Genomic DNA, 25,753 nt, shown 5'->3' with positions numbered 1-25,753 from the left:
CAGTTTTGCCCTGCCACAGCTCAAGGCTGCTTATTCATTGCTCGCATTACAGTTACGTGTGCTCAGGTCTCAGGTTTCGAGGTGAGAATGAAATTGGAGAGGTCAAGATCCACGTGTGACTCTCTGAGTAGACGTGGCAAGGGAGGAACCCACGGCGCTGGCTGATGGGCTTGACCAAGGCGCTACGGCCAGAGCTAAGTATTTAATCAATGGAGAATGAAATTGGGAGTGTAGGGTGACAGGGGGTTGGCAGGGCGAAGGTAGGCTCAACATACTAAGTTACTACCTCCACCGACTCTACACCTTACGACCATATGTATCATCATTTGGCGCCCGTTCATGAGAAATAAACAGGAAAGGAGAATAATAACATCAGAGACGCTTTTCATGAGAGATGTCGATTGATTCATGATAAAGTCCTGGGTTGCCGCCGACCTAGAAATGAAAGAAGTTGAAATGCAGGCCACAGAGTAGATTTGGTCGTCAACGGCGTGTTTCTGAGGTGGCGCGTTTCTAAGGGCGGGCCTAACCGGCGCATGAGATATAACAGAGAAGCCCCCGGTCCCCACGTCTTTTTAACTTTATAGAGACAACGTTTCAGCCCCCTCGGTCTTCTTGACGCATGGGTCCGATCTTCAGTGAACTCGCGCAAGGCTGGAGGTAAACATGGGACACGACAACCGGGTAAGTATGTTCTCGAGCCCGTCCTAGATAAGCATAACCATTGATATCAAATGGGCCATCAGGATGTACTCGATCTAGCAGAAGAACACCATGGCCAAGGAGTCCTCAAGACAGCCCATAACTGTGTACATTGTCCTTCCGCAATATTCTATTACGGCCCCAGCGTGAACGGACCGACGCCAGCCGAACGGCAGGAGCTATTCCACCGACCTTGCTCGCAGTGTAATATTTCAGATTTCCGAAATGAATCCATGTGCCCGACCTGCCAGCATTTACGCCTCCAGCATCTGGTAGCATGTGTGCCGGCTGAGACTCGGAGCAGATACTTGTTCCCGTTGAGGAAGGGCCTGATTGAGGAAATCGAGATGACCAAGTGCTCGTTTTGCCGCATCGTCAGACATATGGTTCTGAGCGCTTTTGACAGAGTTCGGATCTCGCATATCATGAAGATGAATTACACCCTCAGTCTTTATCTTGGCGCGCCCGGAGAGCAGGCATCCAGCAATGTTGCGGCAGATATCTACTTCCAGTATCCGGACGGGAGTGGGATGTTGAACGTGTGGGTTGGGGATCTTCATATAGGGGATGCGGACAATTGCAAGTGTGTCACCGGATCTGATGGCCCCCCTTTTCTAACAGGACGAAGCCGGCAATTTGCCCAGTGTCGGAGCATTGGTCTCCTGGGCGCGCTTGGAAACAAAGATAAGCGAATGTCATGAAGAGCATGATCGATGTCGGCAAAAAGTCCAGCGGGTTTTACCACAAGGGTTCCGAGTGATCGACATTACTCGACGGCGCATTGTGGAAACAACGGACGTGGCCTTTATTGCTTTAAGCTATGTCTGGGGGGTGGACACCCGCTCACCCCTACTTACAGCTACACGTGCTACGATCTCTGGAATGAAAGAGGACGGTGGACTTCCAACATTAGAAATGCCTCGAACGATTGAAGATGCTATGACCATAAGTACGCGATTAGGGGAAAGGTATTTGTGGGTGGACCGTCTCTGTATCATCCAAGATGATCCCAAAGACAAAATGAATCAAATTGAGGCGATGAGTGATGTCTACACTTCAGCACGATTGGTACTGATCGCGGCGTACGGCAACAACATGGATTTTGGAATCCACGGCATCAGCTGTCCGCGGCCTGTAGTCCAACACCACGAAGACATCTCCGGTCTCTGAGTCACCAATATCATCCGAGAACCTGAGGATGACCCCCTCGCTCTATGGCATACCCGCGGATGGACCTACCAGGAAGCTGTACTGGCAAGACGACGGCTTTTCTTCACGAATGTACGAGCATATTTTGAGTGTGTACAATCGACCTGCCACGAGGACGCATATAATAGCGAGACTGATCCCAATGAGTTCACTTCATATGAACTTCTGATGAAGGAAGACCGCTCACGTTTTGAGGCCTTTGCACGTCATCTCCGGAACTATACTTCCCGAAGCCTTTCATACCAGTGGGACGTGTACAATGCCATCACTGGAATCACGAAAGCATTATATGAGGGGAAGAGTACGTTCATCAACGGGCTGCCTCAAGTAGATTTCGACCGAGCTCTGCGGTGGTTTGCTGACCTCGGTAACACTAGCCTTTGTCGCTTGGAAACCGAAGAAATATCATGTCCCACCTGGTCGTGGTCCGCAATCATGAACCGCGCAGATCAAGTACGGTATCAGGAGACGGCACTATATGGGACGCTTGCCCTCTGGTACAAAAAGGATACTTCTTCGTTTGCAGGGGGTCAGCTGCAAGCCGTCAATCTACACAGTGAGACCGAGATGGATGATAATTGGTCTCTCTATATGGCAATTGCATGCGAACAAGGGCTCGTGGGAAGTATACCGACCTGTTGGTCCCCGACAACCGACAGCTTTTCAACCATATGTGAGAGATTCAATATGCGCTGGCCAGATTATCCGACATTCTGCAAGGAAGCTATTCCGTCAGCAAAATGGCCTCAATGGTGCCAGAAAACGAATTCTCTTCTCCCGGCCCTGAGACAGGGAGTTCTCCTCACCGCAACTCAATCTGGCCTCCTTCGACTACGGGAAAGAAGCCCGAAGACCGGTTTGAGTATAATCGACGCCGCAGGCGACATCGTCGGCGAGCTCTGCGGGGACGTGAGTCAGCTTACAAAAGAGCTAACAGCTCCGCATCACGATCAGAACGCCTCGTATGAATTCATCGCGCTCTCTTTATCGGGCCAGCGTCTTCGACCTTATATTGGTCAGGAGAGAGAGACGAAGAATTATTTCGATGTGGGCAGTAACCCGCTGGATACGTTGCCTATCGTTAACCTGTTGATGGTTGGATGGAGAGGGAAATATGCATATCGCAGAGAGCTCGGGTGGGTATACATGAAGGATTGGATTGAGGTGGATCGGGAGTGGAAGGTGGTTATGCATGAGTGACGCCTTTTGATATTAGCGGGTAGGGTTAAGTTTGGTACTAATAAGATATCGAAGGGAACAAGCGTGGAGAGAGAGGAAGAACAAGAGCAGAGTGTGCTCCAAATTTTATGTACAATGTGTGAACGCTAAGCTGCTGTGTAGTTAAGTCAATTACGGTATAGTGCATGACAGGCAAACACTGCTCACACTACTAGTTAGTAGTACTTAACTGTAACTTTGAGCGCCCAGGCCGCATCTCAAGATCGACTCAACCCTATTCTTTCGCACAACGCTTCAAGTATCAATAAAAGATCGTCACACATATCTCATATCGACAATTGCCAAGTGGAAACTTCCTCTGGAGCTTCACGGCACACGCATCTGCAGTTGGAGAAAACAAATCTTTGTTTGCATCGAGTCATCTTCGACTATTAGTACTAACTTAGTTACATTGGGCTCTGTGAGCTATGCACACTTTGCGCCGCACAGGTACGGGTAGTGGCCATATCGCTACTTCGGCTCAGCTTTCTCACTCTCGTTGTGCCATGGACAAGCTAGACGATCATTGCTCAACGACACAGACACCAAAGGTACACGATTCTGGTAGAGTAAGCCGATCATTGCTTGGTCGCTTACCAGCCCGATGCTGCCGGCGCTGAGGGGATACCAGCATCGCCAGCATCGCCAGCATCGGCCCAATCACCCTCAACTGCAACAGTCGCAATCTCCTCGGCTGCTGGTGGGTCGTTGGCGAAATCTCCTCCATGACCTCCATCATCTCCAACGTTACGACGTCCACCACGGCCACGGCCACGCCCGCCACGTCCACCTCGACCTCCACCACCACGACGCTCGCCACCTCCTCCATAGGATGAAGTAGGCTCAGGTCCTTCATAGGCGCGAGGATCATACAGCATTTGAGTGACGTCAACATATCCTGGTCGTCCTTTCTTGCCTTTGCGAACACGAGTGGCAGTAACTGTGACATTGACCACTTCCTCACGAGGAGGGTCAACGTTCGCTTCAGCGCCAGCACCCGGATCGTATAGGCCAGCCTGCCCATCATAGCCACCGCCATAGCCAGTGTTGTATTCTTCGCCGTAGCCACCTCCAGCATGCTGCATAGAGTAGGAGTCACCACCATCTTCACGACAGTCGCGGGAAATATGACCTTGTTGACCACACTTGTTGCAAGTACGAGGGTCGGAACCATACTCACGCTCGACAGGTTCATTGATGCATTCGCTCGACTTGTGACCATACTGTTGACAGTTGTAGCATTTCATGCCACCTCCAGCACCTCCAGCCGTGGCACCGAAGGCGGAAGAGGTACACTCTCGTGAGAAATGCCCAACCTCGCCACATTTGTGACATGCACGATCCCCTCCACCAGCACCGCCTGCGGGGCAGTCGCGAGCAATATGGCCGACTTCATTGCACTTACGGCAAGTACGATCATCTCCACGAGGTTTCTTTGGCTCAGTGCAGTCGCGGGAGATGTGGCCTGGTTGCCCACAGTTGAAGCAGTTGTCATTACGTGGCTCAGGGCAATCTCGAGCGAAGTGGCCGCTTTGCTTGCAACGACGGCAGGTATTGTCATCTTCAGTTGCTGCATATCCTCCACCGCCAGTGTCATCACCCCAGCCGTTGTTGTTGGTTGACTCGCCTCCTGTGGTGGCCCAGGCATCCTCACCAAAGCCTCCTGCCGGTGCAGACGTGTCTTGCCAGCCGGGTGCACAGGCGGTCCATTGGTCACCAGCGACACCACCCACAGGGCTCCACTCATCAGCAGGTCCATCAAAAGAAACGATCGGAGCTGGGAGATATGAGCGCTCTGAAGGCTTCAAGGCCTGGTTACCGCAGCTTGATGCAAAGGTAGGTGTCGTAGTGGTTGCTGGACCCCAACTCATGCTGTTTGCTTCGGTTCCCTGTGTCTCATCTCTACCTTTCGCTTCGTTAGTGATCGTGACCGCATGTGGTTCGGTGCCTGAAATATTGAAAGGGGTATTCTTTTCCGCCATGTACCGCTGAAGATCTTTCTTGAATTCCTCGTTCTCGTCAGAATATTCGTAGTATGCGTTCCGATTCTTCAGCCGCTTCTCCAAGTACGCATTGCCAACGCTCTCAACAACCATAGAGCGAGCTGGATGATCTGTTGTTGCGTGAGCATACAAGGCTTTGACATCATCAAGCGGAACTTGATCGTCAGCAATCTTGGCCAAGCGCTGGTAGAACTGGTCTTTCAGCGCCACAGGAACTGCAAGAAGCTCGGCGACGCCCATGCAATGAATTAGATCGGTGAAAGAGAGCTTGTCAGAAATCTGCTCAGTTTCACCTGACTTGTAAGTATCAAGTATCCAGCGAAGAATGATCTTGAAAGTCTCGTCGGCGAGTGCGTCACCGCCCATGATTGTGATGCTGATGGGACCACCAGGAACATGTGCAACTTGTGCTGGAGCGAATGAGGCCTCTCTGTTGTGTTGATCAGGTCCAATGTTGGGGATGAGAGACTCTTGTGAGGCTTCGGTGACTACTGGGAAAGCATCACGAAAATAGCCAGAGAGTTGAGTCAAGGCCTCGAGTGGAACAGCCGAGTCGACAAGAACACGACGATCTTTCAGCGATGATTTGGATGCAAGGTAGACTTTGACGTGTGGTGCTTCGGAAGGACTGAAGTGAAAGAAAGAAAGAAGGTCAGTGTCCGGATAGGTGAATCACGTAAGCAAGAAACGGAGAAAGCCTACCATTCAAGTTTCATCTTGGTCGTGCCAATGTTACCCTCAGCTGACACTGCCATGAGGTTGAAGAGCTGATTCTTGTGCTTATTCTAACTTGAGGACAAGAAGTAGCAACAAAGCTTCTGAATGGTGGAGCTGAAGCAGTGCGAATGGATGTGTCGTTACGTGTTGAGTGCTAGACGTGTGTGATCTAGTAGAGCAACCAAGGAGTGATAATCAAATACGGACAGGCCACAACAATCACAAAGGCGGACAGAACAGAGCTAGGTGTACAAAATCTCGGAATATACTGCACAGGAACACAGGAACACCGGTGAAAGGCAACAGAAAACACTTTTGGCTTCCCCGGCTGTCTAGGACATCCCGGGGCAAAGCAAACACAAGTTGCACCAAAACACTTATCTTCACTCTACAGCAGCACCCCAACTCAACTAAAGGCCCGGTTGTGCTCCAGCAGGCGGCTGTATTTGGTCCTGTCATGTCGATCATGGCGGCATCCTGCCATCCGGCCATCCGGTGCTGCCATTTGGGCTCAAGACTCCCTTTCTTCTGCTACTTCATGCTTCGAGGGACCACACCCTCGCCCTTCACATTGTCAACAGCCCTTATGCCGCGGTTGCTATACAGAGAATACTGAAGACTTGACATATCTTCCCTCAACAAACAGAACAGCTCATTCGAACAGTTCAATGACATCGCTGTATCGGCCCCTGAAAGCGGAGTTTTTCGTGCTCTGATATCCATACCTCACCACCGTGTCCCATCGCATGTGCTGGGTGTTCATCTTTTGTTGCCGAAGCAAAGTCACCGTCCATACAAGCTGCCGCCCAATGAGAGCAACTGTTTGGTGGTCTGTACGCTCTTTCGGTCCTGTGCAGATGGGATTTCAAGTATATTATCTCGGCCCCTGGCCCAAATTCTGTCTGATAAATCAGCCCACCGTTTTCTTTAGATGGTGCAAGCGAGAAGAATCTTCAGACCATATAGTTGAATATCAATGTCTCTTATGTTTCAGATATTATAGCTGATACCAGTAAGCGATCGATATATCCCTAATCGATGTATGTGGTCTATGACGCACAACTGAACCATACATCCCCAAACTACATATACAGCCAAAGCACCGCCCATCCCATCTTTCATTTAATATGTCTAAGGGCATGATAGAAGTCAAACCAGGAAACCAGAAACCAGACACATCACAGGCTGGTCTTGTGAAGACTGGTCACCACTCCACACTCTTCCTGAGACCCCTCCCTCCACCAGTACCAGCAGGCGCAACCCTGAACCTCTCACCGCTACCCCTTCCGCAACCGCGGTCAATGCTAGCTTTTGCCTTGCCCCGGTCCTGACCTGGCATTTTCGTTGATGTTGAAGGCCCATTCAGATCCAGCCTTCCCGGGCCGGTTCTAGATCTTGACCGCGTGTTAGCCAGTGGCATTGCTCTCCCAGCCTTTGACGAAGGGTGAGCCATCCCTGAATTTCCTTGATCATTGTGGGTAGCGCTTGTCACCATCGGTTGAAGAGCAACGTTCCTCCATCCACGGTACCCACCAGGAGGACCATTCAGTCTCTCCTTCTCTGCGGCTTCACGAGTTGACAGACTCAAACTCGGCTTGCGCTGTAGCTGTTGTGTAGACTGTTTCTTCTGACTCATTTGTCTCTGCAGTTTAAGCTCTCTCTCTTGAAGAATGAGCTTCCTCTCGCTCTCACTAAGCATGACTTTTCTGGGTGGCGAATCTGGAGCGATTTCGAACTCAGACTCGGAGAAGCCAAGACCCGAGGTTGAAAGTTGGAGTCTGGGCAATTTGGGGCCTGGAAGAGAGGACAAAGACGGCTTATGGCGTGAATGTTGAGGACGATCTGCATCCTGTAGGTGGCAATGGTAACAGCTGTTGTGGTGCGTGTGATGGTGATGAGAAGATGGTGCCATACTGACTCTACTCGGAGGATCATTCTCTCCCGGAAACGCAGCGGATGTGATAGATTCGTGTCTGTGGCCGTGGCTGGAAGCTCTAGCAAACCGACGAGGCGAGGCATCAAGATCGTGGGTCAAGGCTGCCAAATCATCCATGTTAAGCCCGCCAGACGCCCTTCTCATTCTCTCGAGAGACTGTCGGCGAGGAGCCGTGAAGGCTTGGCCCTGGTGAAACGGTGGATACAGAGCTTCGTAGGGGACGGACACTGTACGAGCACGTTTAGCTTCAATAGAAGCGGCAACTTGAGCGAGAGAGTTTGGAACAATATCCAAAGAGTTGATGTGGATAAGTGTGACTGGTAATTGGACAGCGATCGTCTTGAATGTTGCCACGGTGAGAATGATATTGAGAAAATATCGAACCTCGAAATATCGACCTGTGCAGATGGTAACATGCCCTCGTGGGATTTCCAAATCGCATGTCCGGACTTCGCTACTGTGAGAGGGAATACCCTTCCAATCTTTGGATTTCTTGAAAACCGATATGCAGACAACCTCACTGTCGCTCCTTTTCGGAAGTCGTAGATGTGTGGCCCTCTTCTCGATCGTGCCTGCAGCCGCATGAGAGTACCATAACGTGCTTTTCTCCAATTGCACCTCAATCTTCTTAAGCGTCTTTGGGCTGTTGTTCATGACGTGGACGTCGACAAAAATCATGGCGCCATTGACCCATGTCTGCCGATGCAGCCCTGCCGTTAGCTTGATAGTTTGTGTGACCGTGCCATGCGGGATGGAAAGTTGCTCTGTGGCGAGTAAGGGGCTTGGAAGAGTACTGAGTGCCTTTTCCGGATCGTACACAGTCAGCATTTGAATCTCAAAACTCTGTCTGATCAAAGCACGTTTCCCAGCTGATCTGACGTGAGCGGTTCCACAAAGGATATACCGAATGCGAGCTTGCTTTGACACATATGGTGGGGGACCAATATTGAGCGGTAGATTCAAACAAAATGGAATTACCACCGACGAAGGCTTAAGAGGCCATGAAAGTTCTGGCCCAGAGGCAGGAGTTTGGGCGGATACCAGAGGAGCTGGTGGTGGGTGGTCTATGTCGAAGAGCTCTGTGGCAAGTGAGAGGAAGACCCATCTTCTGCCGTCCGTCACCTCCTCAACACCAATGACGTCGATAGAAAGCCTGGAGATGAACAATGGTTTTGCCTTGATCTTATGGGTACTTCCCCCATCGACAGTAAGCAAGAGGTGTCCCTCAATAGTTCCGCCTCCAACAAACAAAGGGGCTGGTGTTTGAAGGCTGATGTCGACGCGTCCATGACGAGTGTTTCCGAGATCGAGAATGTCTAGGGGAGGCGTCGTTCTAATGAAAGTCTTGGAAGGACTTCGCACGGTATTGGAGGCCGTAGGATCATGCTTCATCACATTGCGCACCGGTGAGCTGACCCGCCCCCGAGAAGGAATGGTCTGCCCCGCTGCAGAAGGTGGTGGCAATTTCCAGGAGGGAAGGTCATTCACGCTGGAATGCCTGGACATGGCATTGCATTTGCCGAGAAAGCTGGCTGAAGATCTTCGCTCAGGCACGTCCTTCATGAGTAGGCTCAGCGCGCTTGGAGCTCGACTACCCATTTCGCGTGATGGTGTTAGAGGCCTGGACGGAGGCGTGTCCTCTAAATTGTTTTCGACATCGCCATACTCTTGTGAGGTTAGCTGCGACATGGACTCGGACACTTTCCGGTCTTTGAATACATCCAGCATGGGTGATAGCTTCTTGAGGACGGTACCCTCCTTAGACGAGCCTGAAACTTCGCGGATGTCGGAAAGTTCATGGATTCGATGTCGAGAGGACGCACTCGGGGGTTTTTGGAAGACATTGAGATTCTTTGTTGTCAAAGGAGATCCTCGAGATCTGACATGCTCTGTGCTTGCACGATGAGAGAAGGAAGACTTCATAGAATGCTCTGATGGTTCTATCAGCCTCGATCATTCGACACCAATCTCGCGAAGACGTACCAGTCGTGCTCATTGTTATCGCTTGGACGATTGTTGCTGTACTGAAGCAAAGAGTGAGAGACAACGGCGAACCTCACGCTCAGTAAATGACCATATTCAATGAAAGACGTAGGAAAGTACAGCAACATCACGAAGTAAGACGGTGAGCTACAGGTGAACGATACGGGAACAAGGCGCATCCTGAAGAAAGAACCACTGCCAACGTTCCTACCAACACTATTTCAACCACCACCTACCTACAGCTTATAGAGAAGGGGAAAATGAGATAGCAACTGCTGTTCTCATATATCGTTCTCTGCTATACGATTCCTATCTTCATCAATGTTGTCCCCAGATTCAATGGGTCTGCTTATAAGCATATCCAGGGATTCATTGATGTCCATCTGGCCACGACTGCGGCATTGTTCTCACAAGCGGGTAAGTCCTCTGTCAGGCTCTGGGATTTTCCTAACACATGATGAGTGCATCAATTAGTTCCTACCACGGGAGTCAAAACCTGTATACGCCATTCTGTTCGAGCAAAAACCATTTTCGTGGATCGTTTTTCAAGGACGACCTCGTTTCCTCCCGCGAACCAGAAAACTGCCGGAATAGCAGCGATAGTTGCATATCGTATCTGCTCTCTTACGCATTGACGTCTGGGATAAGGTTGAAAACACATCCTGTCGATGAGGTGGCTCCCTCAGGGAGAGGGTCGCTCGTCGGGTGGCATCAGATCGATCGACAAGAGCCGCGTGGGAGGTCTCACTATTTGATACGACCATGGCCGCGGCTGGTCAGGGATCTTTGCAAGACACAACTGGTACATGGCCCGCATCATTTTTGTGGCTGGAGCTGTACGAAGAGGAGGTCTCGACGGTCCGGCATTTCAAGTTCTAGAGCTCCGTGGAGAAATCCGTAGCATGGTGACTTTCTGTTCGACTAAGTTTTGAAAAGGCTTCCACCTGATGCATCGGAATGCGCCTAGCTTTCTGGCCTTGCAGGATAAGTGCGCAGTCCATTCCTGTTGTAGCAATCTAATGCCGTTGATGGCGCTCCGCTTCCTCCCTTGATTGGATCCCGCAGTTTGCAAATTTTCAGTAGTAAACTTAGTGGATCTCCTCGTTACCACCTCGTGGCCCGCGTGCGGCGTGCTCACCCTTGCTTCGAACCCTCTCCAATATCACCTCATTATTGCTACGAGTTAATCCTTCCCGTCACTGTGATGCCAGATCCGTGCATTGCGCCCTGTTCTCGAAAAGCCGCACCGTCAGGCTGGGTCGTCAGATGGTTCATCCACGTTTATCCATCTCTACCCAGCCATGCCTGCACCCCCTCACATCCTTGGCTCAGGCACTGGCTCCAAATCTACTGCTGCTCCACCAAGGGCCTGTCTGGTACCATTGGCCTCCGAGGAGATGATCCTCTTTTACGGTCACTCGGCGGTCAGCGTAGTAGACGAGGGGTCAAAATGGCCCTCATAAGCTCTGGCTATTCCTGTCTGAATTTGCCTCCCCATGTTTATGCTACCCTCACGGTAGCAGAGTTTTTAAGCTTAGCCCTTTTGATGTCATTCCATTACCTCATGTCTTATCTCTTCTCCCTGTAAGACGTTCCCATTTTTGCTCCTTATCTCTGATGTTGACTGCACACACACCCAAATCCCGTATGTTAATCAATTTTAGACCCATCTCTAATACTGAGCCGCGCGTTTAATGCGTTTGGAAGGAACCTAATCGACGCTTGGCTTGCGCTGTTTTGTCAGGGGTACAGCCCTAGGGGCGGTGGTGTCGTTGTTGTTGTATTGAAGGAGATGGGCTCGATGATGGAGACTTCCGATGCGACACCAAGCTACCCAATAGTGCCTAAGTCCGAGTCGATACATGACGGGTATAGCAGCTCATCTGTATCTACCCCAGAAGGAGACATCGGACCGGTTACCCAAGATGTGGTTCAGGTTCAGAAGAGGAAAGGTGGACGAAAGCCAGTACATACGATCAAGTAATCTGGCATCGCAATAGAAGGCTGACACTCCCCGATAGATTTATGCTACGTCTGAGGAGCGAAAACAAAGGAACCGGCAAGCACAGGCTGCCTTCCGAGAAAGGCGAACAGAATATATCAAGCAGCTCGAAAACACCATCAAGCACCATGAGGATACTCTACAGAATCTACAGCAGAGTCATCGCAGTGCCGCTGATGAGTGTTTGATGCTTCGATATAAGAACTCTCTGCTTGAACGCGTTCTGCTCGAAAAAGGTCGGCTGATTATGCCGTCTGTCCCAACTGGAGGCTCTTTACTGATTCGAGACGCTAGGAATTGATGTTCAGGCTGAATTGCGGATGAAGAGTAGCCCTCATCTTGGTCCAATGAAGGCGCCACCGACCATGACCAGTCAGGCCTCGCCAGTGCAGAGGGCCATGATGAGCAGGCAGCAAGCAGCACGGTCCAACTGTACAACTGTTGTACCTCCGTTGCAGCCTGTCAACACCACGATGCAGAACGGACACGAGAGCATTTACTCACGGCCTTCCCCATATCCGCGCCAACCTTCTCAGACTCCATCGCCCTCCACTTCCAGACCATCTGGGTTTTCCGTGCAAGGTGTATTATCTTCACCGACATCTAATTTTCCAAACCAGCCGACACATCAACAACAGCGGTCACAGCTGCGAGCGGAGCGTAACTCATTCAGTCACCACTCTGCAGTCTCTCGGCCTACGGCAGGCACATCCTCATCGCACCCTATATCAATACCCGGTGAGTCTTTGAGCTATTTATGATATTAATGGTTATGTTTGCCGAAGGGACATCCCTTCCTACCAGAGTTCCCGAACCCCAGCTGACGAGCTTCTGTTTTTCCCTGTTGTTTCGCATTAGCTGATACCTCTTCTCTCCTTGGCTGACTTGTAAGCACAGATCAAGAGTTTGATGCCCAAGGAGAAATGATTGATGATGCGCCAGGAGATGATACGGGAATAGATCAATTCATCCCCAACTTCCGCCTCCCTGATGTATCGATGAGCATGCAAGGTCAGCCGGCACCTCCACTGCCTAGCATGACCGATGCTGGTGGAGGCCCATTTGCATCTGGAAACCATGCTTTCGATCCCTACGATCCTATGCTGGATGCAGATCCTTTTGGGCTGAGCGCGAGCATGCATTTCCCCACACCGTACACCTATGATGCACAACAAGTTCGCAGATGAACCTCAAGCCGGAAAGCCGGCGACCTCTTTACCTTCTCTGGTGGTACCTTGTGACTTTGCAGCGGAGCAATTGTCGTGTTTTTTGAATTTCAAGCTTGCATTGTTAAGGACGAAAAGCATTTTATGAGGCGCGCGCATTGAGAACACTATGGGAACAGGTGGCACTATTGAGCGTCATGGTTGATGAAGGCACGCCTTGTACCCTTCTAGCGAGCAGCGGGCAGCGCATGTACAATACCTTTTAGTATGAAACTGACTGTCTTCTACCGTTAATTACACAAATTAAAACCAGAGGCAGGTGATGAGCTGTAGCACCGTGATCCTGAGCCGCCCTTTCGATTTCTGCCCATCACTTGGTTGCATTTGCGTCCCGAATCACCAGCCCTAAGCCCTACAACCACTTTGAGAGATGCCTAGCGTTCCGCTTTTTGCTACTGCGGACAGCATTTTCCACGACATGACCCTCATACCTCGGGTGTGCAACGTACAATTCACCTCACCGTTGGTCATTCCCATATCGAGTCGACAAGGGCCTGTTGTGAGACGGTCCTGTCACACTCGAGCAATCGCAGATACGCCCAGCGCATTGGAGCAATAGTCGGGCAGCCTTCCGTGAAGGCAGGTTGGTAGGCGTGATGTCAGACGTGAAGAGCAAGGTGAGCCCAATATCAAAACAGCTCCGGTGTCAGGGAGAGGGCTTTCGCAGCCGTGCGAGCAGAATCTCCCTGTGTCCTATCAACTGGCAGCTTCTCCGTATCGAGCTGCAGTGCTAACTCTTTAATCCCACAGAACCTGTACGAGCTACTTGGTAATCCCACCAATTGAGCCTGTTTCTTAGAGTCGCCTTCTGATTTCGTCGTAGGGAACACAAGCGACCAAGACTCTGATCGAGAGCCATCGCCACCTCCAAAAACAGCTGAGAAGCCAAACCCCCGGTCCGGGAAGCGTGATGCTCCGAAAGATGCCCCAACGGAGCCAGCGCACAGTGGTGGCAGAGGTGGACGTGGTGCCCGACGAGGTGGCTTTACAGGGTCTGAAGATGGTACGTTCATGAATGGCTCTATTGCATCGTCATTGAGTCAAGGCATGATGCCAGATTTTGCTTAAATCTGTACGGGAGTCGAGCTGATCCATTACAGCATTCCGTGACCGTAATGCAGGCAGCATCAACAACCGCGGCAAACCTACTGATGATGGCCTTCGACAAGATCGTCACTCTGACAGGATAGGTGGCGGACGCATCCAAGGCAGCTACGATGGTCGTGGAGGGAGAGGAGGTCGTGGCGGTCGCGGAGGTCGTGGCAATCGAGATGATCGTCACAGTCGCACCGGTCTAGCGTAAGCACACTCTTGTCCTTTTGGTCGTCTCTGAGGAGAAGCTGGCTCGGCCTTCACTTATACAAATACCTAACAACTATCTTACAGCGAGCACACCAAACAAGCCGACCAGAGTTGGGGCGCTCCCACTGGTGATGCAGAATGGAATGACGAGAGAGCCGGCGAGGCTATCGCAGCATCTGAAGTAAAGGAAGGTGGATGGGATGAAGGCGCAACACAGGGGGCACCAGGCTTCTCTGATTCTGGAGCTGCTCAGCCTGCTGATGATGGTTTCGGCTCCGGTTCCGGCGCTGCTGGTGCTGGTGCTGAAGCAGCTGAACCCGCGGAGCCAGAAGATACAAGCATATCATATGCCGACTATCTTGCACAACAGGCACAGAAGAAGCTAGATGGCCTCGGTCTCAAGGAAGCTAGAAAGCCAAACGAAGGTGCAAAGCAGGACAAGAAATGGCAAAACGCCAAAGCCATCAGCCGCGATGAAAGTGACGAGTACATTTCAGGAGCAGGAGAAAAGGCGAGAAGGGAGAGGGATAGACTGAGAAATGCCCCGAAGAAAGTGGATGTAGATCTGTCATGGAAGACATCTACTCCTGATTCCCATGGCGGTGGTCGTGGCGGCCGTGGCGAGCGAAGAGGCGGCGACCGTGGTGGACGTGGAGAGTATCGTGGGCGTGGCGATGGTGAATTCCGTGGTCGTGGGCGCGGTCGTGGTGATGGAGAGTACCGTGGACGTGGTGCACGAGGAGGAGGAGGAGGAGGTGGTGGTGGTGGTAGTGCTCGTGGCAGAGGAGGGAGTGACTCGGCTCAGCCTGTTGTCGTCGATGACGAGGCTGCATTCCCATCCTTGGGCGCGTGAACGACCATGTCACCCAGCAGACGGTCTGGAAATGGTCGGTAGCGGCTCTGCTCCACTACCGTCGAAAATCATCCATCTTATGCCGGTCCGCCCTTCTTTTCGATTCAAAATGCAGCACTCTTTCTCTCTCGCTCAGGTTCGAGGGCTCTATGCTTCTTCTTCTGCTGCAGATCGCCTGCCGTCCCACTGTCACCGCCTGTGCGCGTTTTCTTTTTCAATATTCCTGTACCGCCCAGCAACCCAGCGAACACGATGTCAGCAAAAAGCGATTGCATAACAAGAGCAGAATTCTTGTTTAAACTGGAGGGGAGGAAAAAAGACTGAAGAAGGATGCTGTTGACCACCCTTGCTCGGAGATCTGGCCGTCTAGCTTAAGTCAAGTAGCTGAAACTCGATAGTTTGTTGTAGAAGCAGCAGACTTCTTCCCGCTTTATTCTGTCTCAAATCGTGTATGTGCCTGCTTCGCTCTGCAGATTGACGCAATGAGAGTGATGTGATGGCTTTTATCTCTTCTACAGACGTAATCACTGCATGCTACACTTTGTCTCGTACTGTCCCATAAGTGGACATTGATATGTATCACCATTGAAACCACTATGTATTCCCCAGGCTGAAGAGCCAGCCCTGGGGCTTTGATGCCACCAGCCACGCAGCTCTGATCTACTTATCACGTCCACACTCAATATCTGCAACCTGTTTTCTTTCAAAGACCCGGTTTCTGCAGGGCTTCGTCCCAGATCCTCTGAGTTCTTGGCACACAAGTCTCTCTCTGCATTCCACTTGCGTCACCGACCAACCAGTAGTTCTTCAATTGCTCATCGCGATCGATCCTCTTCCGAAGGTAATTTCCAATCCTCATCCGCGTCATTCCTCGGCCAGCTGCCAGCATGCTTCGAAGCGGCATGCCCTGCCCGCGCTCCAGCGACAAGAACCCGCGTCACCAGCCCCTTCGCCCGCTCTCTGTGCAGCGCAATCTCGCCCGCCCGCTTGGCTTCGCCATACGTCCTCGCGGCGACTAGGCCCTTCCATCCGGCGAGCACGGCCTCGTCCGCCGTGCCGAGGAGGAGGCGCGGTGGGGCGTGAAGGTCTGGCCCTGTCGTGCTGGGTGGGTCTGAGAGGTGGAGGAGTGATCTGGCGAGCTGCCGGCCGAGTTGTAGCATGCGGAATCGCGAGATGATGCTGGCTTTCTTGGGGGAGGGGGAGGTGAGGGTGTGGCCTTGGTGGACGCCGTTGAGGAGGGTTTCGCTGACCGGATTTGAAGTGGTAGGGTCGTTCGGGTGGGGCGGACTGCGTGGGTGGTGGATGTATAAGGCGGAAAGGTTGGTTGCTTTTGTTTTCTGTTCTGCTTTGGTGGGGGGGTCTTCTTTGTCCCGTGGGTGCAATGGGTTTGAGGACGATGGTGCGATTGTGGTCGCGAGTGGTTTGCTGAACGGAAATTTAAGTTCGAAGTCCTTTCGGAGGGGTGTGATTATGAATGGGTGAAAGCTGTACCCAACTGGAAGGCTCTTCTCGTCGATAGCTGATAGACGTCCGTTACGGCTGAATGCACGAGCGAACCCTTTTTCGGAGTATTTCATTGCTGGGAGGATGAGAGATGAGAGATAGGCGTTTGGTGTTACTCCTATGAGATGGTAGGTCGGGAAGGAGAGGAGGCTGGTGACCTGTTTGATGGAGAGCTTGTCCGTGCAGGATTTGCTCAATGTCGGCTCTGCGTCTGCTCGGGACGGCTTGCGTCGTACTGCTCCTAGGTCAGAGAAGAAGCCTCGACCTTGTAGAGATCCTGCTGAAAACCAGTCTCCTGCGCTGCTTGGAGGTTCGGGGTGTGGTGATGACCATGGCACTGATTCTTCTGCACCGAGTTCAGACATCAGGATCTCCATGCTGGCATCTCCACAAGGCGCTTCGCTACTGAACATGTGAATTGAGACGTTGGAGCGGATGGCGAAGGGCGGCTGTTTGACTTTGTTATTTTGCAATCTATCTAATTCGATTGGCTCGTCCGCGACTGGAGAAGACCAAGCACAGAGCCATTCACTTTGGTAAGTACTGTCCGGATCGAGCAGTTGAGATACTTCAAAGAGAAAAAATTGGTTCAGACCTCTGAGACTGAGGATTTCCGCATGGCTGTCGTGAAGTACCTGGCCATGACATTTCGGTAAAGCTGAACAAGGGAGGCATTTACAACCGGTGCTTAAATGAAGATCAGACGATAATGACCTAACAATCAGTAGGATGGAAGGGATTGCACACGCTAAGCTAACACAAGTCAATTTTTCAGAGACGGAGTTCGCATCTGTTCTTATGCAAGGTCAGCAATGCTCTTGTACTCGCGTGAACTTGCTGGTGTCGAGTGTATACCACGGACGAGCACAACAGCGCTCATTGGCACCCACTCGCGAGAGCTATGGGCATGGCTTCTAGGCTTGCTCTTCGTTGGCAGGTCATCAAATGTATGTAGAGCTACAGCTGCTATCCGTTCTTCGAGGGCGCCCATCATTGCAGAATGCTTCGAGCAGTGAGACTGTCGTCTTTCGTTCGTCAGTCTGCAAAACGAAACAAGGTTAGCAGCACGTCAAAGTAGGCTGCGTTGAAATGACAAGCTTGTGCCCCTGAATGTTGCCAAGGATTGTCTTTGTAATACTTACACGGATCATTCTGCACCGGTCCGAAATCATGCCAGATCACGCACAGACCTCACCCCGTCGATCGATCTCCAGACTTCACTGCTTGATGTAACGCTTCCAGTGCTTGTGACTTGACCTGTAGCTTTGACGATCCATGCTGATGGTTGCATGAATGTAATCATGGCAAGCGAGACGCCTTTGTCACCCACCAAATCTCACAAAGGCGCTTCCTCGACCAAGGTTGTACCGCTCGATTCTGAGATTCGACAGGTCGCCATACATCCCGAGCTTCCAGAAGTAAAAGTGCCAAGCACGGATATGAAACCGTATCATTATCATCCAGTCTCCTGCGAGCTTCTTTCTTCAGAGGATCTCCAACACCACAAGCTTCCCCAACTCCAAAAGCAATACACAACACCTGAAGCTGCCTTGAAAGCGCAAGCAGAGGCAGTGAAGGAAGTAAAGGATAAGATGGCAGAGGCGGAGAGAAAGACACGAGAAATCAATCAGCAGATGGAGGAGATGGAGAAGACGAGAGAGATTGAGAGGAAAATCTACATGAAGCAAGGAAAGAACTTACCAGATGCTGTTTGAAGCCTGAGCGTTGTTGTCATTGTAGCCGGTCCTGGCGACAGCAGCAGAGTTGTGGTGCCCATCATGGAAATCATCAGCAGACTACTCTTGTCTTTGGATGGTCAGGTCATGGGAGTATTGCGTTGCGATGTCGGTATGCCGTCAAAGCTGGGCTGCTCAGAAGGACCAAATTCATGCATATGGAAGTAGAGTGGTTATATCGGTTGCTCAGTGACAAGACTGCGGCGTCCAGAGTCTCTCCAAATGCGCAACATCTTCCTCGAGTCAAGCTACTGCCCATATTTCCGCTCCTGCCTCAGGGCATTTCCCAATGCTGAACTTGCGGTGTTCAATCGAAATCGGAAGTCTTGGCAGCCCTGTGCAGTCCTGCATTCACTACTAATACTCTATTGAAGAATGCACACAATAGGCTGCGCATTGAGAATAGATTTGGAGCCTGGAGACTGCTAGGAAATATGAGACCGCACTTTCTCAATTCTGAATTTCGCACAACTTCAACGATACCTCACCAGCTCCATCCACATTCCGTACTTTGAAACTCGGCACCTCAACATTACAGACTCATACCTCGTCTCCAGCAGCGTCAAGATGGTACAATATCGCGGAATCAGCATTAGCATGATCTCGCAGCATACTGTCCGCAAACTTCCCGAGTACAGGCGTTTCATCTCAGTTGATCCATCCAGCATCGGCGGGCCTTCAGTTCCATCTGAGAAAGACTCTAGCGTCTCCTGCTACGTTCCGTCCTCTCCTGGTACTCAAATCTGGTTTGACTACTCGATTGAGAATCCTCATCCCCCTAATGCGCAGTATTACTTCAAGTTGCTCCACAACGGCAAGGGCTTTACCAGCTGGGACTGCACTGCAAAGCACGACTATCAAGGCAGAACAGCATTCGGTCTTAAATACCTTGGCACCCACCCTCAGACTGGCCTGCCAGTGATCGAGCGTCAGGCTTTCCGTTTCTCTGACCACCCTCCCAGTCAAGTTGGTCCGTTTGACGACTGCGTTGAACTCAGGGTTCATCGTATTGACCACCGCGAGCGACTTCCGCTCGACGCTGCCAACATTGCCACAGATGAGGCTTTGGTCGGAGAGGACAAATACCAGGATGGACTCCGGTAAGGATGCATTTCGCCTGTCTACCTTCTCAGCTAACAGGTCGCACAGTCTTGTCAATGGCGGCCTTCTAGGTCCTAATGATCCCAAACGTCGCTATAAATACCAACTCCTCGACCCGGTCGATAAACCATACGCCATCATCAGGCTCTACTATCGCCCTCTCGAATATCTGAGAGCAATGGGAGTGGTTGCACCTTCTAGCCGCCACTCTCGTCAGACATCTACGGCTTCTGATCCATCCTGCACATCCTCTGAATCCATGTCTGGGTCTCGTGCTGCTAGCATAGCTTCCTCAACTCGATCACCTGCACGATCGGAATCATCTACTCGCAGTGGCTCTTCCCGAAGCGGCACTCCACCAACCGACTCCGTCACAGCTTGGCTCCGTCATCATCGCTTGCAAAAATACATTTCCATTCTTGCTACGTTGAGCTTTGACACCCTCGTGACATTATCTGACGATGATCTTGCACGTCTTGGCGTTGCAGCGAAGGGCTCACGAGCAAAATTGCTTCGTGAACTTGAGATCTACCAACAGCAGCACCACAAAGAAGCCGGGAAAACAGCTCAGGAAGAAGGGAAGGAGAAAGAGAATGCCACCATCAACCGGGCGCCAAAGCCAGCTCGGTCTTGTCTTTCGAAACCTGGGAGGGAGACAGATAATGATTCAATCAGTCCGGCAGCCGAGGCAGTTTTGTCATCTTCTTCCAAATCCTCAAAGAAGGCTCGACCATCTCTCACGGTACAGATTAATGGCGTAGAATTTGACCTCGAGAAGGAGAAGAAGAGGAGACCATTGAGCCCATTCACACCTGGTGGCAGACTGCGACGTCTCCTTAGTCCCCTGCCTCCTAGCGCACCAGCACGCATCACTGCCTTTGGGCCCACTATTGATGATGAAGTGAATGAAATGTTGGCAGAAATGGAGTCTGGCGGCCAGGGAAGCAACGAAAGAGTTGGCAATCGGAGGACGACACGAGCAGAGCGTGGTGGTGGTATGCTGAGCCGGATCTTGGGCAAGAGAATTAGCAGGGGTTGAGCTTTGGTGCGTTGAATTGGTCTGGATGGCATTGGACATGCTATGCTTTTGCTCAAACAGGTATTCATGCCCTCAGCAGATTAGGGGTGCCATTAGTCTACATCATGAGCTTCTTGACAATGGCCTGTTCTTGTGTCGAGTGTAATGGTTTCGCGTTAGCTTCTTTAGCTGAACAGCTTTAAAAGCATCAGTGTCGCTTCTATTCCCTACCGAAGCGCACACCCAATTTCCGTTCCAGCGAGCAGGAAAGGATGACTCGGCAGATGTTGATCAGGTTGCGCAATGTCGACGTCACTTTAAGATTGTGCTGTTAGCTTTCTTAATGGGGCAGATCGTCAATGATGGTCATCCATTGACTCCAGATAAGAGTAAAGCGACTAAACCATCAGAGCGCTAATAGGAATTGAACCCAGTTTGTTAGTATCCCTCACAACTGCTTCAAACCAGAGCCAGCGAAAGCCAAGTTCCCCACGTTGATCTAGAGGGGTGGCCTGGATGACATGTTCATGCATGGTTCCGCCATTCCCGGCTTGCAGCTGCAGGAGATCTCCCATCGGTGTTACGGTGCTACTCGCCGAGTGGTACTGCTAAGGGTCAGCACCGGACAAGTGGCGCGTGAAGTGCCTGGTCTTACAAGAACGAAATTACGAGGCCAACCAGGGTTCGGTTAGAGAGAAGTCCTATCCTCTGCGATACTTCTTCCTGCCTGTCCTTCATTGTTGCCTTGGACTGCGAGTCCACATTGCCTTGATTCATATTGAATTGGCTGATCTGTTCAGCGCAAAGCTGACCATTGCCCACCAGTCTATCGCTATCATATTCTCCGACTTTCATTGCTTGTTTGACCGTTTTGGACAATGCTTGGGCATGTCGAATCAAGACGATGGTCGCTAATCTAAATCCGTTTTTGGGTCGAAGCTCCCCCCACCGAAGGCCGATTAATTGGACGCCTCAAAGATCGTTCAGAACTTCCCCAATTGTGGAAATGATGAGCATCTGAATTGTTCTCTGAATAATACTCCATATGTTGGTTGAGTTTAGCGTCACCCGAGGCTGCAACTGCGTGAACAGTCTTATCGTAGGCGAATGGATGGTCGGTTATGCCTATGAGGCTCGCACGATACACCATCATCCTGCTCATAAGCTGCAATGCGGAGTAGCTCGATTCCAAAGCGCAAACCCAAGGAGTGGCCATGAACCAATCGAGAAGCCTGCCGCATGCCAAAGTCCTCGATTCAGACGACCCCAAACACGCTGCTTTACCTCCAGTATTCGAATATGCTTTACCTGATGCTAGACACCCTAGAGTCGACTCGCTCTCCCATTCCACTCGTGGCAGTCATTATTCCCCAGCTGCACCATCAGATTCACTTTTTTCCTCCGAATATGAGCTTGCATATACACAAAGTCCCAAGTCTATCGGTCATGGCACACTGGAGTCACCTCAGGGCACCAGAACAACAAGTCTACCGGGGCATTCTCCCGATATTTCGTCCGTTTCTGGTGCCATGATAATGCCGCCACGCCACCGGTCCAGCGTGGGCAGCATAGGCACCCAGAGCTATGGTCATGGTCATGACAGTCTTGGAGGCTCTGATATATGGAGCCCATCTAGTTCCCGGGGTCAAGGGCGTCAACAGTCAGACGAACAACTTCCCAAACCTGTACCAGACCAGCTCGACAGCAAAAATGACAAGGGTGAAGATGGGGTTAAACATGAGGAGGAGGATCCGCCACCATGGAGTGAACTCAAGACCAAGGCCGGCAAAGAGCGAAAAAGACTCCCATTAGCCTGTATAGCCTGCAGGCGGAAGAAAATTCGATGCTCTGGGGAAAAGCCCGCTTGTAAGCACTGCATGAGATCGAGGGTACCGTGTGTATACAAAGTCACAGCTCGGAAGGCGGCACCAAGGACGGACTATATGGCTATGTTGGACAAAAGACTGAAGCGGATGGAGGAGAGAGTGATCAAGGTCATACCAAAGGAAGATTTGCCAGATTTGTCAGCCACTGGTCGAGCAGTCGTCAAACCTGCTTTACCAGTTCCAACCTCAAAACCATCCAAAATCAGTCCTACCAAGAAGCGCTCTGCTGAGGAGGCATTTGCTAAGGAGCTCGACGATTGGACACACTCCAGATCGCAGCCTTTGCCAGATGACCGTGGGCGAGTCAGAAACCTAAAGGATGGGGAGAAGAAGCTGTTGACCGAGGGTGCAGAATTCTTGCCTCCAAAGGAGCTTCAAGAGCATCTTGCGGAAGTATTCTTCGATTGTGTATATGGACAATCCTATCTTCTCCTACACAAGCCGAGTTTCATGCGCAAGCTGAAGGCCGAAACCGTTCCTCCCGTGCTTGTTCTGGCGGTGTGCGCCATATCAGCCAGATTCTCTACACACCCACAGGTAAATACCGAGCCGGCTTTCTTGCGTGGCGACATGTGGGCTGCGCCCGCTCGTGCAATTGTTGAAAAAAGACATGGGGAACCGAACATCACTCTGCTCACCGTCCTGGTCATCCTCGGTTTACACTACTTTGGTACCTGCGAAGGAGGTCTTAGCTGGTCATTTGGTGGCCAAGCTATGAGAATGGCATTTGCGTTACAACTTCATCGAGAATTGGATCATGATCCATTAGGTCGAAAGAATGACAAGGCATCGGAACTGAGCTTTACGGACAGAGAAATTCGAAGACGCACAATGTGGGCGAGCTTTCTGATGGACAGATTCAATGCTTCTGGAACGGAAAGGCCGCCTTTCGGAGACGAAGACTTTCTACGAATTCAGCTACCAATCAGGGAGTCTTATTTTCAGCTGGAGATACCTGGTTCCACTGAAGATCTAGAGGGAAATTTCCCCCAGCCTGTCAGCCTGGATAGTGGAAAAGTTCCAGATCCCAAAGAAAATATGGGCGTGGCCGCTTATGTAATACGTGCTGTGGTGTTGTGGGGACGAATCGTCAAATATCTCAATCTTGGAGGGAAGGAGAAGGACAAGCATCCTATCTGGTCGCCCGAATCTGGGTTCGCTCGGCTTCGAGAAAATATCGACTGCTTCCGAAATTCGATGCCACCATCAATCGTTTACAGTACACAAAACTTACAGAATCATGCGGCAGAACGAGTGGCTAATCAATTTCTCTATCTACACATCATCTCACAGCAGAACATGTTGTTCCTCTATCGTTTCGCCATCCCTCTCTCGCCCAGAGCGCAACCACCAAAGGATATGCCTAAGCAGTTTTTAAGTGATGCGGGTCGTTCTGTAGTAGAAGCAGCCAGCCAGATTTCACACCTCATCGAACAGGCTGCTGGTCACCTACTCACAGCGCCCTTTGCTGGGTATTGTGCCTATGTTGCGAGTACCGTCCAAGTATGGGGCCTATTTTCACAGAATCCACAGCTCGAAGCAATATCGAAAGAGAACTTGAGGCATAACTACAAATACCTCAGCAAGATGAAGAAATATTGGGGCATGCTTCATTACATGGCTGAAAACGTTAAGGATATATATCGCCACTTCGCTGACGCCGCACGCAGAGGTCCGCCGTCAACAGCGGATTCAAGTGATACGGACTCGTCACTCTTTCAGTATGGAGATTGGTTCGACAAGTATCCTCGCGGGATACCAGGCAAGGAATGGGACGAGTCATCCAAGAATGTCGGAAGGGAGCTTGGTTCAGAGGCGGCGATGGGCCAAAGATCAGATCTTCAGAGCGTGGAAGAATTCTTTGCCAGTCTTTCACCACCGACGAAGCCAGCCTCGACCAAAAAAGTGGCACGGCGTCACACCAAGAAAGCCAGTAATGTCAAAAGCCATGCAGCTCCCCAGAATCCTCCTCAAAGGAGTCTACATCATCAGCAACAGCAGCAGCAGCAGCAACAGCAGCAGCAACAGCAGCAGCAACAACGCCGTCAGTCGCAATCTCAATCTCGTCCTCGACCACCACCACTCCAAAACCTTGCTCCATCTCAGACTGCTCATCCACACACTTTTAGTACCATCAGCACAGACTACATATCCAGCTCCCCGCAGCAGCTCTATCAAACTCGTACTCCACAATCCAGCACTTTCAGTCTCGCACCACCACCGTTTCACTTCCACTCCGGCACTTCATTCTTCCCCACCAACTCCCTTCATCAGCTAGATCGCCAACTCGTGTTCGGAGCATACTCTGGGATGGATGGAATCATTGGCAGCAATACCAGCAATGTTGATCTGCCAGGCACTAGCGCTGGGTACAACATATGGGAAGGCGTAGGCATGAACATGGCTGCTGGTTTGGGCAACATCGGTGAAGGTGGTGGGGAACTGAGCAGTGCCGTGAGTGGAAGTATCGAACTACCTGATTCGAGCTCGGCATGGTTCATGCCTTTCAACATGGATCCGCCTCAGATAGGGGATGTAGATGCTAGTCTGTTCATGGGTGCGGGTACTGGAACTGCCGGGGGAGGAGCAGGATCCTTCTCCGAACAAGGACGGATGGGAGACGTGGGCATGACAGACGGTCAGGGCCAGCCGTGATCTGGCAGCGATTGAAGGAGTTATAATTTCGAGGTCTGGCTGTGCAAGACTAGTACTAAGGAGCTCCTCGGCATACTTTTGACGAAGCTGCTACCATTGTGGGAGCTCGAACGTGGGGCTAAGTCCATATGGACAAGAAGGTCAGTCCTCATGCTTACTTCGACCTCTCACTGGCCCGTCCCAAGCAGGAGTGCTTGACAGGGGTTCTACGACAGCTCCGATGTCGACTCTTCCGCCAGCGACGTCCAACAGTGGGCTCTGGTTGGCCTCTACTGAGAGAATTCAGTCCGAGCACCTCAGGAGACGTCCCGAAGGAGAGCAACGACAAGAACAAGCCTCGCTCGCAGCAAGACCGGATATGGGAGAGCAAGCAAAGATAGATGACCAGCACCTCGGGTCTCGATATCAACGTGATGGATAGGCAAGAAGATGACACAGTAGATGCCCATCCATTTATCCCGTCTCATCGATCCATTCATCACCAAAGACAAATTCCCTGTTATTTTTGACCATCTCCTGCGAAAGACTCACTCCTCCGCCCAAGCCCAAGCCCAAGATCTACGCAAACCTCAATCTATAAACCCACCCAGCTTCTCCTCCCCCCCTTATAACCTCGAAACGCCCCCAAAAAACCCCTCGAAATCAATCATCCCACTCCTCATCCAGCTGATCGATCAACCGGTTCTCCTCGGCATCATCATCA

The 25,753-nt window shown here is 51.3% G+C and overlaps 8 protein-coding genes across 8 annotated transcripts; 5 read left to right on the top strand and 3 right to left on the bottom strand.

Annotated features, from left to right (window-relative positions):
• Positions 1 to 1,127: 1,127 nt before the first annotated feature.
• EPUS_05702 (uncharacterized protein) lies at positions 1,128 to 3,111 on the top strand (the record flags this gene model as incomplete). Its single annotated transcript, XM_007803534.1, has 3 exons — positions 1,128 to 1,247; positions 1,324 to 1,825; positions 1,874 to 3,111. The coding sequence occupies 3 exons, from the start codon at positions 1,128 to 1,130 to the stop codon at positions 3,109 to 3,111; spliced, it is 1,860 nt and encodes a 619-aa protein (XP_007801725.1).
• Positions 3,112 to 3,722: 611 nt separating this feature from the next.
• Positions 3,723 to 5,887, bottom strand: EPUS_05701 (uncharacterized protein; the record flags this gene model as incomplete). The annotated part of the gene is made up of 2 exons (XM_007803533.1): positions 3,723 to 5,760; positions 5,835 to 5,887. 2 exons carry the CDS (start codon positions 5,885 to 5,887, stop codon positions 3,723 to 3,725), a joined length of 2,091 nt encoding a protein of 696 aa, XP_007801724.1.
• Positions 5,888 to 7,053: 1,166 nt separating this feature from the next.
• On the bottom strand, positions 7,054 to 9,781 carry EPUS_05700 (uncharacterized protein; the record flags this gene model as incomplete). The annotated part of the gene is made up of 2 exons (XM_007803532.1): positions 7,054 to 9,716; positions 9,769 to 9,781. 2 exons carry the CDS (start codon positions 9,779 to 9,781, stop codon positions 7,054 to 7,056), a joined length of 2,676 nt encoding a protein of 891 aa, XP_007801723.1.
• A 1,779-nt stretch (positions 9,782 to 11,560) lies between these two features.
• EPUS_05699 (uncharacterized protein) lies at positions 11,561 to 15,151 on the top strand (the record flags this gene model as incomplete). Its single annotated transcript, XM_007803531.1, has 8 exons — positions 11,561 to 11,734; positions 11,790 to 12,006; positions 12,065 to 12,508; positions 12,668 to 12,945; positions 13,747 to 13,765; positions 13,820 to 13,999; positions 14,097 to 14,295; positions 14,383 to 15,151. The coding sequence occupies 8 exons, from the start codon at positions 11,561 to 11,563 to the stop codon at positions 15,149 to 15,151; spliced, it is 2,280 nt and encodes a 759-aa protein (XP_007801722.1).
• Positions 15,152 to 15,966: 815 nt separating this feature from the next.
• On the bottom strand, positions 15,967 to 17,031 carry EPUS_05698 (uncharacterized protein; the record flags this gene model as incomplete). Its single annotated transcript, XM_007803530.1, has 1 exon — positions 15,967 to 17,031. One exon carries the CDS (start codon positions 17,029 to 17,031, stop codon positions 15,967 to 15,969), a length of 1,065 nt encoding a protein of 354 aa, XP_007801721.1.
• A 924-nt stretch (positions 17,032 to 17,955) lies between these two features.
• EPUS_05697 (uncharacterized protein) lies at positions 17,956 to 18,369 on the top strand (the record flags this gene model as incomplete). Its single annotated transcript, XM_007803529.1, has 1 exon — positions 17,956 to 18,369. One exon carries the CDS (start codon positions 17,956 to 17,958, stop codon positions 18,367 to 18,369), a length of 414 nt encoding a protein of 137 aa, XP_007801720.1.
• A 588-nt stretch (positions 18,370 to 18,957) lies between these two features.
• On the top strand, positions 18,958 to 20,530 carry EPUS_05696 (uncharacterized protein; the record flags this gene model as incomplete). Its single annotated transcript, XM_007803528.1, has 2 exons — positions 18,958 to 19,490; positions 19,540 to 20,530. 2 exons carry the CDS (start codon positions 18,958 to 18,960, stop codon positions 20,528 to 20,530), a joined length of 1,524 nt encoding a protein of 507 aa, XP_007801719.1.
• A 1,193-nt stretch (positions 20,531 to 21,723) lies between these two features.
• EPUS_05695 (uncharacterized protein) lies at positions 21,724 to 25,050 on the top strand (the record flags this gene model as incomplete). Its single annotated transcript, XM_007803527.1, has 1 exon — positions 21,724 to 25,050. The coding sequence occupies one exon, from the start codon at positions 21,724 to 21,726 to the stop codon at positions 25,048 to 25,050; it is 3,327 nt and encodes a 1,108-aa protein (XP_007801718.1).
• Positions 25,051 to 25,753: the final 703 nt, after the last annotated feature.

The sequence above is a fragment of the Endocarpon pusillum genome (genome assembly GCF_000464535.1).
Source record: "Endocarpon pusillum Z07020 unplaced genomic scaffold scaffold242, whole genome shotgun sequence".
Classification (NCBI taxonomy): Eukaryota; Fungi; Ascomycota; class Eurotiomycetes; order Verrucariales; family Verrucariaceae; genus Endocarpon; species Endocarpon pusillum.
Note: the sequence above shows the minus strand (reverse complement) of the source record. Positions and strands in the feature narration are given on the sequence as shown.